Source organism: Triturus cristatus, chromosome 7 (genome assembly GCF_964204655.1).
Source record: "Triturus cristatus chromosome 7, aTriCri1.1, whole genome shotgun sequence".
NCBI classification, from domain to species: Eukaryota; Metazoa; Chordata; class Amphibia; order Caudata; family Salamandridae; genus Triturus; species Triturus cristatus.
In genome coordinates, this window is record NC_140590.1 from 222,836,083 (window position 1) to 222,851,434 (window position 15,352).

At 40.8% G+C, this 15,352-nt stretch overlaps 1 protein-coding gene across 1 annotated transcript in view; it reads right to left on the bottom strand.

The window, feature by feature from the left end:
• The window catches only part of LOC146809267 (alpha-tectorin-like), a 59,251-nt gene that overhangs the window by 10,966 nt on the left and 32,933 nt on the right, over positions 1–15,352 (bottom strand). The window contains exons 8-9 of the mRNA XM_085616085.1: positions 10,853–11,131; positions 464–604 (exon numbers count right to left, since the gene is read on the bottom strand). Of these exons, the coding sequence (XP_085472211.1) occupies positions 464–604; positions 10,853–11,131 (420 nt within the window). The remainder of the gene's footprint in view (positions 1–463; positions 605–10,852; positions 11,132–15,352) is intronic.

Consider the following 15,352-nt stretch of genomic DNA (forward strand, 5'->3'; position numbering starts at 1 on the left):
GGCTGAGGTTTATTTTGAAGTTAATATCTACTGATTAATTTAATTTACTTTAAACTTATCTAGGGATAGTGGTATTGATAACAATTAAAAAACATCATATTTAATATTAACAACTGCGTTATAGTTAGGGTTGTAATATAGTTAAATATAAACTAGTTATAACCATTTCAAACCAATTTACAAAGGTCAAGGTAGTTGTAGGGTTGGGGTTATTTGGTAGATGTAATGTTAAAAAAAATTGAAAACCTAGATAAGGTAGTTGCTGTTAAGGTAGTCAAAAAGATGTAATTGTTTCTCGAGATGGTAACATACATCTGTTACATTAGTTTGCTTGGCCAAATGAACAGGCAAAAGGGCAACAAGTGCTGAACCTATCTGAATATTATACATTTAAATCGATAATTGGTGGTTAGGCTTCAGGCAGCTATGAGTGAATAAACAAATGATCTACTACTTGGCTTACCTGGGCTGCGATGCCACCCAATCCTGTGAAGGGACTTCCGCCGCTGGCGGTCCCTGTCGTCCACGATATATGGGCATAGTTCAGGATAATGAAGTACCTCTTTGTATCACCGGCCAGAACAGCTTGGAAAGTGTTTGTTATCTTAGGAAGATAAAGAAAGTAAGGCATCAAATATCAATAAAACCGTCCTTATGGGTCAAAGGTCCACCTTGTGTGGTGAAGAAGTAAACGGAATGGTACATGTAGCAGCGGGAGAATGATGAGCCTTGTTGGTGCTGTTTTTTGGAGGTACTCAAGATATTTAGATATGTGATAAATTGAAATAATGTGCAACTATACATCTGTGCAGTAAATATAATTGGTAAAATAGGAATGTAAGAGGTGTGAGTGAGTGGGTCACTCCACAATATTTACTATATAAAATACATGGGGATAAGGCTGAAGGATAGAGTATGAGTCTAAAGGGTCTATGTTTATAGCTAAATAGCAGGCATATAAGCAGAGTCCTTCAAATACTGAGCAATATAATTAGTTTTAAACCATAAGGAGCAAAAGTATTAACTATATTACTATAATACTGTCTAAATCCATAAACCATATTAATCTAAATTCAACATAATCCACGTTTAATGTTAATTAGATAGGAAACAGCCTATTTTTAATGTGCGATACAGAAGGTGCCTTCATCTAAGTCATGAATTATCCTTCCTATCTTCTCTGTTGATCACTTGAACAAACTCTTTGCATATAATCAAGTGTTTTGTAACAATAATTTAATTATCTAGTTGTTATTACCGCATAGTTCAGCATAAATCTGTGTTTCAGTTGTGAAATAGTTAAACAGGAAATAAAAAAACATAAGTATATGAAAGTGCATTTATGGATGCAGGGTCAAGTAGTACAGTGTGGCTGCAAGTCATGCTTGGAGGCTGGCAACTGCATTGTATTAACTAGTAATCCAGGTCTAAATCCCTTCTGTATTCAATCCAGTGCTAGTCATGAGGGTAAAGGAGCCTGAAACCTCTTGCTCTTTGCTCTCTCTTCTACTCAGCCAGTTGTACCATTTAACTTGCAATACAAAATGTGATTTGTTTCTAGCTATCACAGATCCGGGCACATATTTTAAACATCCACAGCTTAATAAATATCCTTACTGTTCATGTACTGAAATAAAGGCAAACAATTCCCATTGCATATACGGTTGTGTTGCCACAGAATCTTTACTGCTGCATTTGCATCAGTGGAAAACAGAGGCATCTTCTTGTGTGAGTGCCCTAAGCATTGGAGGTGGCATCTCAGCCTTCACAATTTTTAAAAAGATAAGTGTCAACTTTGGGCCCTGGATTCCCCCAAATACCCTTGCCACAGCTGCAGCCGAAAGCCCACCCCTTATTGCGAGTTTGCTAATTTCGTTTTTGGGATACTGGAAGCACATAATCTCAAATTTTGGCCTGAACTCCCTATACTTAAATCTGGCTATTTTTGGGCTACAGTTCCTGGTATGGGGAATAGTTATGTAAATCCAGGAAATCCAGGGAAAAATGTACATGTTTTTCAAGATTCTCTAAACTATTCTACTTAAATTTACAACCAATCTCAGCAGGTGGTAAATTTGAGGGAGAGACCGAGGATGATAGCTAAGTGGGTGCAGACATTATTTGGGGCAAAAGGAGGCTGTGATCTAGCTGGGTGCTGTTGTCCGCTTCCCTGGGTTGTGTCTGTGACTGCAGTCTATGCTCATTTCCATCCACATTTATACTCAGTCCAGATTTGCACCATGTAAAGTTAGGTCTAGTATTTTCACCCCTAATCGTTTCGAGCCATAAACCCTGGACCACTCATACTGTGGCAGAGTGGTATTTCCCCTATAAATGCCGCTCAGCTGTACCCGTAAATATGCCTCAATTGTGTATTATCTTAAAGCTGGTCTTGATTGGTTAGAGCCGTGAACATTCTCAAATCATCATCATCCATCAATTTGCTGTTGTATGATTTTTTTGTTCATAATAAGTGTACATGTAAATATAGGGCAAGGTATACACACTGCTCTTGAAATGCTCATTTGCAGCAAGCTACGTTAATGCACCATATTTCTCCCACATCTTTTTGAGATGGTCAGTGCTGTTTTGTCTGTATGGGGAAAATACACGTTGGGGCCTATTCACTAACTGCATTTTGTAGTATGTTTAGTAGTACTACAATAGTAGTACAAAATGCTATTAGTAAACCTATTGGTGGAGGTCTACACCACTGCCTCTCCAATCTTCTCTGTGCAGAAATCTCTGCCGCAACTGCTGAGTTCTTTGCAAACTATGCATACATTTTTGTATTAAATATGGGAGAGACAGAGGGGAATGGCTAGAAAATGGGCACCTCTACTGAAAGGGGGGATTAGGTGTGGCGTGAAGAGGGGTTAATCAAAGTTTAGGTAGGGACATGAACCGACCCACAAATGAGTAAGCACATTGCTCTTTAAAAACTGGCCTTCCATAATTATTACAGCCATATGGAATAAGGCAAATCCACAGATAAGCCTATCAAAGTTAAATCTTTGCTGTGAAGAAGGAAGGATGACACTTCCAGATTGGAAAGCTTTTTGGGTTAAGCACACTAGAATCTAAAATATATCTAAGGTGTCAGTGGTACATAATTTTTACATGGAGAAGATGTTGAAAGAGGTTCCACCATATCAAAACTTTTTCAAACCCTATGAGAGAAACCCAAGCTGGTTAGATACAAAGCAATGCCATTATTTAAGCAGATGAAAAAGAGCTATAGAAATATCTTGCCATCCCATAGGTCTATGCATCGTTTCCACTTCAATCCATAAGCCCCTTAGAGCTAGAGTGAAAAAAAGATAATTTGGGAGGAGTAAGAGATTGGTTCAATACTAATACTAATGAATTACTTTCCTCGGAAAAGAAGACAGATGAGAACTCCTTCAGCCAAGGTCTTTAATATCCTGGAATATCTTCAAATACAATGTGCACTTAAGCAACTCCTCCCACTTTAGATAAAGGAATCAAGGGAAAGAGCGATAGTAATATGCAATCACAAGATACTAAAAAAACAATTAGGCAATGAGTAAAATGGCTTCATATCTGTCACAAAGAAGCTGATATTATGTTGTATATTGTTCAAGAAAAGTGGAGGAAGAAGGTTGGAGTGAATGTGGCTGACATTTCAGTCTTTAATAACCAGATGTTGAGGAGAGCTAACGTTAAACGGATGCAGATGTACTCTTCGTGGACAGTCTATTACACCTCTAAGAAATTACATAAGTAGAATGTAGATATTCTGAACCGCTGACCTAGATGTGACCTAGTGGTTACATACATGAGCTAGAGCTGTCTGGAAGACGTTTTAACATATGTTCAGAAGGTTTTAGGAGCTTGCTTCATTTGCACCTCATGTTAAAGCTATACTTTTGAGAAGCTCTAGGCATCTGGGTTTAAAGACTAGGAACATGCGGGTTTGGTTGTATATATTAATCTTAATAACTCGGTCAGTGATAACTAATCACTGGAAATATATGGACCCCTCTGAATTTCAAATATGGGGCATCATTATGATAGTGGGTTGACCACCACCGACAGGCTGTTCATTGCAGTCTGCATGAAATCGAGGCCATCAGTCCGACCACAAGATTAAAATACCAGCAGTCGGAGCTGAGAGGTTGGGGTGAAGACTGCCGGCTCTGACAGGATCCAAGATCCCATCAGAGTGGTGGTCGGAATCCTATCACTACAATTGAGGTGGTGCCTGCGCATACACCGCTGTAGGGATTAGGATGTCCCTTTCCGACTGCCTTTTCATGGCGGTCCAATCACCATGAAAAGGCAGTTGGAAACAATCTTAGGGGGCTGCAAGCAGGACCCCCATGGGCCACTGCTAAGTGCACTGGGGGCACATGTAGTGCCCCCACAAATCCATGTACCAAGTGTCCAGCACCAGTTGGTGCCTGGAACACGGTGCATGGATGTGCACAAAGTGCTTTTTACCACTGCAGCTTGTGCTGCTGCGCTTTTCCAGGACCAAATGTGCCCCAGTGATAAAATGCACTTTCTGACCGTCATGCTGGTGGTCTCATCAAAATTGGACGGACAGGACTGCAGACTCGTTGTCGGACAGTCTTCTGTCCGATACAATGGCGGTCGGTGGTCTGAACGACTGCCATCATAATAAGGCCCCGCAGCTGCTTGTGCAGGAAAGAGCGGTGGGCCAGTTGGGGGGGGATTCGACAGATGACCATGAGGAAAAATTAAAGAAATTATTAATTTTCCCTCGTGGTCGTCTGTCAAATCCCCCCCAACCCGGCCCCACTGCTCTTACCTGCATGGGCCACTGCTGAAAAGGCCCATAGTTGAATAAGCTGCTTAAAGTTTATAACAAAGAATATTTATATGCTAAGAGGGTGGGAAGGAGTAAAAAGGTTTTTTTTTAAGTCTGGCGAGGTTTTATGCATTATAGGGAAAGCACTTTTGGGGAGGCAGAACTGAGGGCACTTTTGTTTTGAATTTGGAAATTGATTGAAAAAATGGGTCAATTCTATTTTAGAATGATGAATTTAAGAGAATGCACTTTTTCCTGCCATTTACATAGTAATGACAAATGCACTTTCATCACAATGTATTGTGCATTTTTAGTTAGGAAATCTGGTATGGTTTTAAGTAGGAGTGTTTCAATCTCTATTTTTGAAACGTAAATTAATTTGTGTAATGATAAGAAAGTGTGAAGATATTAAAAATAAAAAAATATATATTTAGTTATTACAGTCATGAGTGGACCTAAAGAATTCATAAATGTTCTCCAGCTCAGAATTGGAGTAAATCCAACACCCACATGGTAAACCAGTGGTACTGTAACACCCTCCCAAATACAATAATTATTATTATCATGTCATTTTTAAAGCACACTATCACCCAGCGGGAATCCTGGCACTGCAGTACTATCAGTACTAAAGGAAGTCTGTCAGAAGGAGTGAAACTAAAAACTTGTTTGATTATCAGTTGTCCTTCATTTTGGGGGAAAAGCCACGCCTGAAACTTAGTAGGTTTGGATTAGATAAAGTGGCCAGTTGTTCCATATTTGAGCAGATTATACCTGGAAAGCTCTACCTCCCTGTCATGTCTTTTTAAAAGGGGGCACAGATATCAAGTGTGCATCAGATGACCTCAGCCTTACGGCTGGTCTGTATAGTGTTACTTTTTGCTAAAAAACCCTGGTTCCTGCATCATGTGATGCCCTATGAAGTATACATAGGGCCTTGAATGAGCACAACTCCTTTACCGGGAGCCAGTGAAGTTCCGGCAGCACTTTGTTTGCGGAATCCCTTCTCCCTTTTGTTTAGTGCTAACTTGGCATCCATCACTTGGATCCTTTGAAGCCGATGGAGCAAATATTCTGGACATCTTAAAAGTAGGGCATTGCAATAGTCTAGTCAGCTCATTATGAAGGCCTCTACCACAAGTCTTCTAAAAGGTTGTGGAAGCATAGTGACAATTTTCTTTAAGCTTCTTACTAGATCATAGAATACAGCTCCTGTTTTGTTTGTCTGTGCTTCCATTGAGCGGTGTTCTTCAAAATGGACACCCAGGTTTTGTACTAAGTGTGCCAGTTTTGGAGCCGATTTCATTGGCCAAGGCCAAAAGTTGATTGGAAGTTGTTCCCGTATAGTTTCAGCAGTACAGCAGAGAAATTGCATCTTATCTCCGTTGAATTTCAACATGTTCTGGTCAAGCCATTGTGCCATCTCTTTCAAACATGAGTGGAAGCTATTTATCTGATTTGCGTCCAACTACTCTAGTGAGATTATCAGTTGGGTAACATCTGCATAATTTACAACCGATATCCCAAAGGATTTAATCAGGGTCAGCAGAGGCCTTTAATATATATTAAACAAAATAGGGATCAATGCAGAGCATTGCGGAATTCCATGCTTAATCTCCTTGTAATCTGATACATATGGTGGGAGGGTTACCACTTGTCATCTATCTGAGAGGTAGGATGTGAACCATTTGAGAAGCACACCTCTTATTCCGATCTTTTTTAGACGTGTTAGCAGAACCTCATGTTTGATGGTGTCAAATGAAGACGATAGGTCCAGTAGGACCAGGACTGTCATATGACCACCGTCATTTTGCATCCTCAGTTCATTGGATGCTATAATTAGCACAGACTCTGTTCCATGGGCTGGCCTAAAACCCATCTGTTCTGGTTCAAGGAAAAACATTTCTTCAAGAAAACCTGCCAAAATCTTACTGAGGTATTTCTCCAGTATTTTAATTGGAAAGTGGAGCCTATATAGGACGATGATTACTGGGCTCTCCAATATCTGCCAGGGGTTTTGTTAATAGAAGGGAAACCAGATCCTTCTTCCAGTCCCTTGGACCCATCCTGGTGGCAAGAGATTGGTTGCATATCATTCATAGCATTGGGAGGAGTTTGCCCGACCTCTCTTTCCATATCACATGGGGAATGGGGTGTAACGGTGAACCAGATGAAATCAGTGAAACGAGGATCCTAAAGTCTGACTCTGTTTGCAGATCCACTTCTTCAAGCGATTCTCCTGTGGGGCATCCTTGGGCTCAATTTGAATTATTGTCAACTGTACCAGGTTCTTTCTTGTGGTTAAACTTAGCCTGCTGTGTTATATCTGCAATAATGTGATTAACTATATTAAAACAGTAGTGATTATTGCAGAGTTCTTGAAATGGTGTAATAGTTTCTAAATGGCGGTAGTGACTTAAAATAAAACCCCATAGGAACTAATATTAAAATAATTAAGTTATGTAAGCTATTTAAAAATATAACTGAATTGTATTCAATATTTAAGAATTGTCTATAACTAAAACATAATTTTTTTTTAACCTTTTTTATATTTAAACACGAATGTATAATTCATATTTATTCAACATAATAATATTACTTTTGGTTCATTATACATTTTTATACATCACTTTTAATAATCTGTATAATGTATCCATATCTATATAGAGATAGATAGATAGATAGATAGATAGATAGACAGACAGATAGATAGATAGATAGATAGATAGATAGATAGATAGATAGATAGACAGATAGATAGATAGATAGATAGATAGATAGATAGATAGATAGATAGATAGATAGATAGATAGATAGATAGATAGATAGATAGATAGATAGATAGATAGATAGATAGATAGATAGATAGATAAATAGATAGATAGATAGATAGATAGATAGATAGATAGATAGATATAAATATATATTTATATTTCTTTCTTTTTTTTCTTACCTTACTAGAATTCTCCAAATTTACACTACAGAGGATTTTTTGAAGTAAAAAATGTAGTTTAAAATTAAGCTATTAATGCTGTAACATTTATGATATTTTTTCAACATGCAAAATAAATATATAAAAATAATTAACATTTATATTTAAAACCATTTTTTAATTGTTTTAATACTTTATTAAACTTGTAAGCTTTTCACTATACTTTACCATAAGGAAATCTCTGTCAAGTCTGTAGAACATCAAATATGGACATAAAATCACTACTAGAACTAACTTTATGGTCATATTTGATTTTTTCACTGACTCCATTTCCTACTTCAAGGAGTGGGTACATGTAAGTCTACACTCAAAAGTGTAAAAGTGAACAAATGTAGAATTACCTTTGTGAATAGGCCTCATTGTTTCTTAAAAGCACACAGCACTGACTGCCTCATAAAAGAATGAATCGCAATACCAAATGCTTGCAATAGTTACTGTGATGTTAAGCAGAAGCTCAGTGAAATCATCACAGTTTGGACATTTGCCACATGTACATATCATAATATCCTGAAACTAAATGTAGGTAGACAAGATTGCTCAAGTGGATTTATTCATCTTTTATATTCTGTTTCTAAAAAAGAGAATTTATAATTACATATTCTTTTGTTAGTCTCTGTTAGCTTGTTAGGCTGAGGTTCATCATCAAAGTATTCATGCATGTGTTTATCTGGGCTCCTATAGAGCTCAGTCTGCAAAGCGGCAGGCAAATTGGCTTCTTTGAGGACTACTTGGAACACACATGGTGGCTGGATAAAGAAGCAAGTAATCCATAGGGTAAATGTTTGCAATGCAGTTGGGCCAATGACAAAACAGCTATGTATCTAAGTTAAGAAAGGAAATAATGTAAAAGGTGCAAATGAAGGGAGGGGAAAATGAAGCAAAATGATTGCTGTAGGTTTCAAGAATAGCCACAAGAGGGTAGCATTGAATGTGATTTAGAGTGAAAAGTCTTTCGCTGTGTTTTTGTACTTTAGCCACCTCACTGATTTGCCTTTTTCCACTAGAATGTTAGGCATTTTTGACATTTGGGGAAGGTTGAGCTTAATCCCACAAAACCTTTTCCACAAAGGTTAACCAGGACAGAGTTTTGACTTTTTCACCCACATATTGCTTATTGTAAAGCCAATTTGCCTACTACTGTGAGGGGAAGTTGAATTAGGAGAATGCAAGACACCTATCATCCAGCATTCCCACACTTCTTCAGATAAAAACTATACCTCACATTGTGGGTAAACTTAACACTCGGACAGTAAAAGTCAAAAATTACAGCCAAGGAGAGGCCTTGAAAGTACCTTTGAAAGTACTATGGCTGCTATTGACATGGAAAACAGATGTGGGCATGGGTCAGACCCTTTCCTGGAATCATGGGGTCAGACCCTTTCCTGGAATTCATGGGTTCAAACCCTTTCCTGGAATACTATGTTCTCCCTCTCTTAAGTGTGGCAGTTGGGCAAAGTTCTCCCGAGAAAATGTTTTTCCCCAGCACTAGGTAAGGTTTTTGCAAGTACTTTGGAAACTCACAGTCACATTAGCATAGCAATTTAGGTAATTGAAATCTAATGTTCCTGTTGATTTTTAATACTATTGTCTACAAAATGGCATTTCGGCAAAAACATGTTTTTATATATATATTAAATGTAGTCTGCTCCAATGACCATCATAATCATCTATCAATTCAGAGATGACCCATCTTCCCAATACCTATTCCCCATTTCGCTCACTGTCTGGGAATAATACACAAAGACCAACTGCCACAAATACCTAGTCATGTAACACAGGATACAGGCTGCAGGCACCAAATGGCTATGACAAGAAAATGCCAGCTTTATAAAAGTGGCATTTTCAGAATTTTCCATGAAAGAGGGTTTTAAATTACAATTCTTTAGAGACCAAACTAGAATTTCCTACATGCTCCAAATTGAAAGTTATCACTTATTAAATGTAATAAGGTAACCTGGGGTTATTCTATGGAAGCAGTAGTGAAAAACTCATTTATGTGTTTTTCACTACCAGAGCATGCAAAAATGAAAAGTATATGTTCATTTTTTAAATACACTTCACTCTACCCCATGGGCTGTTTTGGGCCTACCCTAGGAGTGACATATGTATTAAAAAGGAAGGTGTAGGCCTTACAGCTGGTTTATTTTGTCAGGTCGAAATGGCAGATTAAAACTACACAAACAGGCTGCAATGGCAGGACTGAGACATGTTTAAAGAGGTACCCACTAGGAAATGCTTGCAATTACTCACCAGTCTTGGATACAATAAAATGATTAATGGAAGTGATGATTTTCATAATTTTGGAAAGGAAAGCATAATTTTATATGATGCAAGAGGCCTTGTAGTCCCCTAACAGTAAAAAAATTCCACACAGTAGAAGGGCAATTAAATACTTGAAGTGTGGAGGGTCTCATTGTTGAACACCAATAGTGCCTAAACAGTAAAGGTTAGAAACAGTTAAAAAGCTGTTTATGAAAAATACAACCGCCTCGTCAAGAAAAAAAGAAGAATAAACTCACCCTCTTATTTAAAGTCCCGAAGAATGCCACATTGTCCCATGTGGCAATAAAAGTCCAGGTCGCACGAAAGTTGATGTTGGGAAAGTAGCTGTTGATGTGGGTGGACACTCTCTGCAGCACGTTTGGTTTAGTGGATTCTCTGTAGTAGACTTTCCCACCTTCCCTTACATCAACATCCCCCCAGAAGAGAGCCACAAAAACAGAACCTTTTATTGTGAACGCATCTGGTGTGTAGTTGGAGCACGGGGCCCCGAATGACATGAATCACAGTTAAAGATGACCGATGCAATCTCCAATAATGCTGGATTTTTATTGGAATACCCCAAACCAGAACTTTGAGACCATCTAATCCCTATTCTTTCTAGTTTCTGTTATCCTCTTATGCAACAAATAACATGTTCTCTGATGTGATAAACCTGGATCTATCAGCAAATCTGAGTAGAGAAATAGAATGAAACCTGCTACCAGCTGGCCAGAGCTACAAATACCAAATATCCAGAGTCCAAAACAACACATGGCAGTAATTGAACAACTTTATCGAGCACTCACCCTCTCATTTACAGTCCCATAGAATGGCACATTGTCCCATGTGGCAATAAAAGTCCAGGTCGCACGAAAGTTGATGTTGAGAAAGTAGCTGTTGATGTCGGTGGACACTCTCTGCAGCACGTTTGGTTTAGTGGATTCTCTGTAGTAGACTTTCCCACCGGCACTTAAATCAACATCCCCCCAGAAGGGAGCCACAAAAACAGAATCTTTTATTGGGAACGCATCTGGTGTGTATTTGGAGCACGTGGCCCCGAATGACACGACTCCATTGTTGTTCACCTGTCACATGAAATCATTGAGTTGAGTTATTTACTTGAAAGACACATATTTATCTCTTTACAAGTCACCTTGTCAATACTACAGGTTGTGAGTTCTTTTCATAACAAAATGGTTTTGTTTTTCAGACACATGCTAGAAGGCAGAACAAAAATATAAGTGGTGAATGAAGAGCAGTTTTTCAAGTGATGAGTACAAAGAGTAAATCATTTACAATGTGAAAGAAAACATCTTCCAACTCAGTGATTTAGGTGAAATTGCAGAAAATATGAAAAACAAGCATTGGCATAGCCAATAGGTCTCGCCTTTGGGACCTTATAAGTGTTTAGCTATCCAGCACAATATCCTTGGTGCAACAACATCAAGGGTTGCATGGCTAAACACTTACAAGGTCCCAAAGGTGAGACCTATTGGGTATGCCAATGCTTGTTTTTTTGTGAGTGGCTCGTGCAGGTATGCCGCTGTGAGGTAGAGATGCTGCGAGTGCTTTTACAGGAGCCCCTGTGACATTGCGCCTTTTGAAAATGTATCTTGGGTCTGGTGTAATGCTTCTAGCCCCTATTCCCATCTTCTCGCACCTAATGCATCCTTAAATGTCCCATGTACAGGCGGGGTTGACACTCCTATTACCCGTGCCCTCCAGTGACAATTTACCTGTCACAGGAGGTGGTGGATGTGGTGGTGGTGGTGGTGGACGTGGTGGTGGACATGGTGGTGGTGGTGGACGTGGTGGTGGTGGACGTGGTGGTGGACATGGTGGTGGTGGACATTGTGGATGTGGTGGTGGTAGAAGTGGTGGTGGTGGACGTGGTAGCGGACGTGGTGGTGGTGGACGTGGTGGTGCTGGTGGCTGTGGTGGTGGTGGTGGATGTGGTAGAGGATGTGGTGGTGGTTGTTGTGGACATGGTGGTGGTGGTGGATGTGGTGGTGGTGGACATGGTGGTGGTGGACATGGTGGTGGTGGTGGATGTGGTGGTGGTGGACGTGGTGGACATGGTGGTGGAAGTGGTGGTGGACGTGGTGGTCATGGTGGACGTGGTGGACGTGGTGGTGGATGTGGTGGTGGTGAACGTGGAGGTAGAGGACATGGTGGTGGTGGATGTGGTGGTGGTAGTGGACACGGTGGTGGTGGTGGTGGACCTTGTGGTCATGGTGGATGTGGTGGTGCTGGACGTGGTGGTGGTGGTGGAGGTAGTGGATGTGGTGGTGGACGTGGTGGTGGTGGTGTATGTGGTGGTGGTGGATGTGGTGGACGTGGTGGTGGTGACATGGTGGCGGTGGACGTGATGGTGGTGGAGGACGTGGTGGTGGTGGATGTGGTGGTGGTGGATGTGGTGGTGGACATGGTGTTGGATGTGGTGGTGGTGGACAAGGTGGTGGTGGACGTGGTGGTGGTGGATATGGTGGTGGAGGTGGTGGTGGTGGACATGGTGGTGGTGGACATGGTGGTGGTGGACGTGGCGGTTGACATGGTGGTGGTGGATGTGGTGGTGGATGTATTGGTGGTTGTGGTTGTGGATGTGGTGATGGTGGACGTGGTGGTGGACGTGGTGGTGGTGGACGTGGTGGACATGGTCATGGTGGTGATGGATGTGGTGGTGGGAGTGGTGGATGTGGTGGTGGTGGTGGACGTGATGGTGGTGATGGTGGTGGCCATGGTGCTGGTGGTGGACGTGGTGGACATGGTGGTGGATGTTGTGGTGGTGGTGGATGTGGTGGTGGTGGTGGACGACTATTGGATAGGAGGGTGCTGTCAGAATGTGGAAGGAGAGAAGGATCTCGAATGGGGCACATGGGAGAGCAGAAAGAGGTTGAATATTCGAAACAAAAAACAGCGATTAGATAGAACACAAAACAGATTTAACGGGGTGGTCCCTTTTTATAGCGCATATGAATGTTCCTTAGCACCCTGTTTTTAGTAAACAGGGGGACCAAGGGGAGATGGATTGATTAATCACGCATGATTATTGCTCTGTTCAGCCCAGTACTGCATTTAAAATTTAAAGCGCATTAAAGCGCAATGCTAATAAAAAAAACACGATGTGCCTGTAGTGAGAGTGGCTCATGTAATGTAACTGGGTGTCTTGTAAAGGTCTCTACTACTCTTGAGTTCAGTTTGCGCTGTATGAATTTGCTGAACAAACAGCCAGCAGACCTTATAGAGCAAGAGCCTATTATATCCGTTCATGTAGCGCACGCACAGCAAAGAGGGCTCTGTACAGTCCAGTACTGCACACTACACAACTAACAAATATCCGTTCATGTAGGGCACGCACAGAAATTTGGGCTCTGTACAGGCCAGTACTGCATTTAACATATAAAGCGCAATGCTCCGTTAATAAAACATTTTTTAAAGCGCATTAAAGAGCAATTCTCCATTAATAAAAAAAAACACGTTGTGCCTGCAGTGAGAGTGGCTCACAAAGAAAAGAAACAAGCAGTCTCTGCATGGTAACAGGTACCAGACACGCACAGCGTTTACTTTTGCTTGAACGCGTGCTTGTTTGAATTGGGTTGCTTTGCCATCCGTGCACTTTTGGCGTTTACCTTAAGGGAGCGAGCAGCAGCAGGGCGATAATTGCTAACAGATGGCACCACTGCTCGCTCCCGCAACAGAAACACCAAACGTGCACGAGTTGCAAGACAAACCAATGCAAAACATGCACGGTTTAAGCAAAAGTCCTGAGCGATAGCAAGTGGTCCCCTCCTAAGCAACGCTTGCGCACTGCATAGGCGAGACCTAATGATCATCACTAGTGCAGAAATCACATCAAAGTTCTTATCATGCTGTCTTTGATGCTTGAACCCCCTCTGGCCAACTATGCTGGACTTCCTCAGCACAGATGGACAGCACCATAAAATTGTTGGCGTAGAAACGGAACCAGAATGTTACCAACCCTTCGGAGATTACCTTCTTTCAGTTTCTCCACTCTGATCAGCTTAACATTAGAGTCAGCACGTCTTGAACAAGATGGAAACTCTTTGCCGGCTCAAGTGGCAAAACTGCAGAAGGAGTGTTCATGGAGTCATAATAGACCAAAGCGAAATTGCAGACAAGAGATTAAGGGGCATATTAACAAGAAGTTGCGATATTTAATGCAAAACGTGCTTAGCACGTTCATTTTTATCGCTGCCTATCGCTGAATATTTTAGCGGCGAAAACATGCTATTAACAACGTTTTTCGCCATTGTGCTAAAATATCCAGCGATAGCGGCGAAATGCGTGAATATCGCTGGAAATCCAGCGATATTCACGCATTAACACCAATGGGGACTTAACCTGAAGATCCACCTGCCATTGGATAAACAGGTAAGTCATTTTTTAGCAGGTGTTAGATTATAGCGATAATCGCGCTTAGCGCGATTTCTTTATCGCTACACCTGCCTTGCTAACAGTTTGGGTACGCCCACTTTGCATGTCATTAGCGATAAATATCGCTGACATGCAAAGCGGGCCCCAAACCGGTCGCTATCGCCTAAAAGCTGTCGCTAACTCCTGTTAGCGACAGCTTGCTAATAGGGCGATAGAAATATCGCCGCTTTAGCGGCAAAAAGTGCAGCTAAAGCGGTGATAATGCCCTTGTAAATATGCCCCTCCAAGTCTTAAAATGAAGAAGTAGTTTCTACTGGTGAGCCAAAAACACAATAATTAAGAAAACAAATGTATTACACATAATATAGAGGGGCTCTTAAAATAGTTTTGAGGTTTGTAACGAAGGAAGGAATCAGCCAGTAGCTAACTCTGTAGAAGTAGTTCAGTTCAGTTCAAAAGTAAAGTTTATTTGGACTGAGAGGTCCTTAAACATTTAAAAACTTCATAAATACAGTAGTAGGGAAAATGTATATATCTATACCTTTTAAAACATTTTTACGGAGTACTGCAGCACTATTTCGAAAGTACCTTGAGGAGTAAAATACCCTAACTACCAGTTTGAGTTGGAATCAAACCTAAGAGCAGGTTCATAGCAGACACACAGCTATTGATTGCAGACTGCTGAACTCCATAGTCCTTTGTTGGTTTATTGGCGCGTGGCTCCCTCAGTTGATGTCCTGACTTCACAACTATCTGCATTTTCCTGCCTGAGATTAGCTGCAGAGAGTGCTGCTCTCAAACTGTCTCAGAAAATTATCAGATTACACTGCACCTGTGGTGTAGGAAAAGCAGCAAACTCCACAAACTACAGGCAGGCCAATAATCAAGAGGTACACAAAAACATGTCTCTC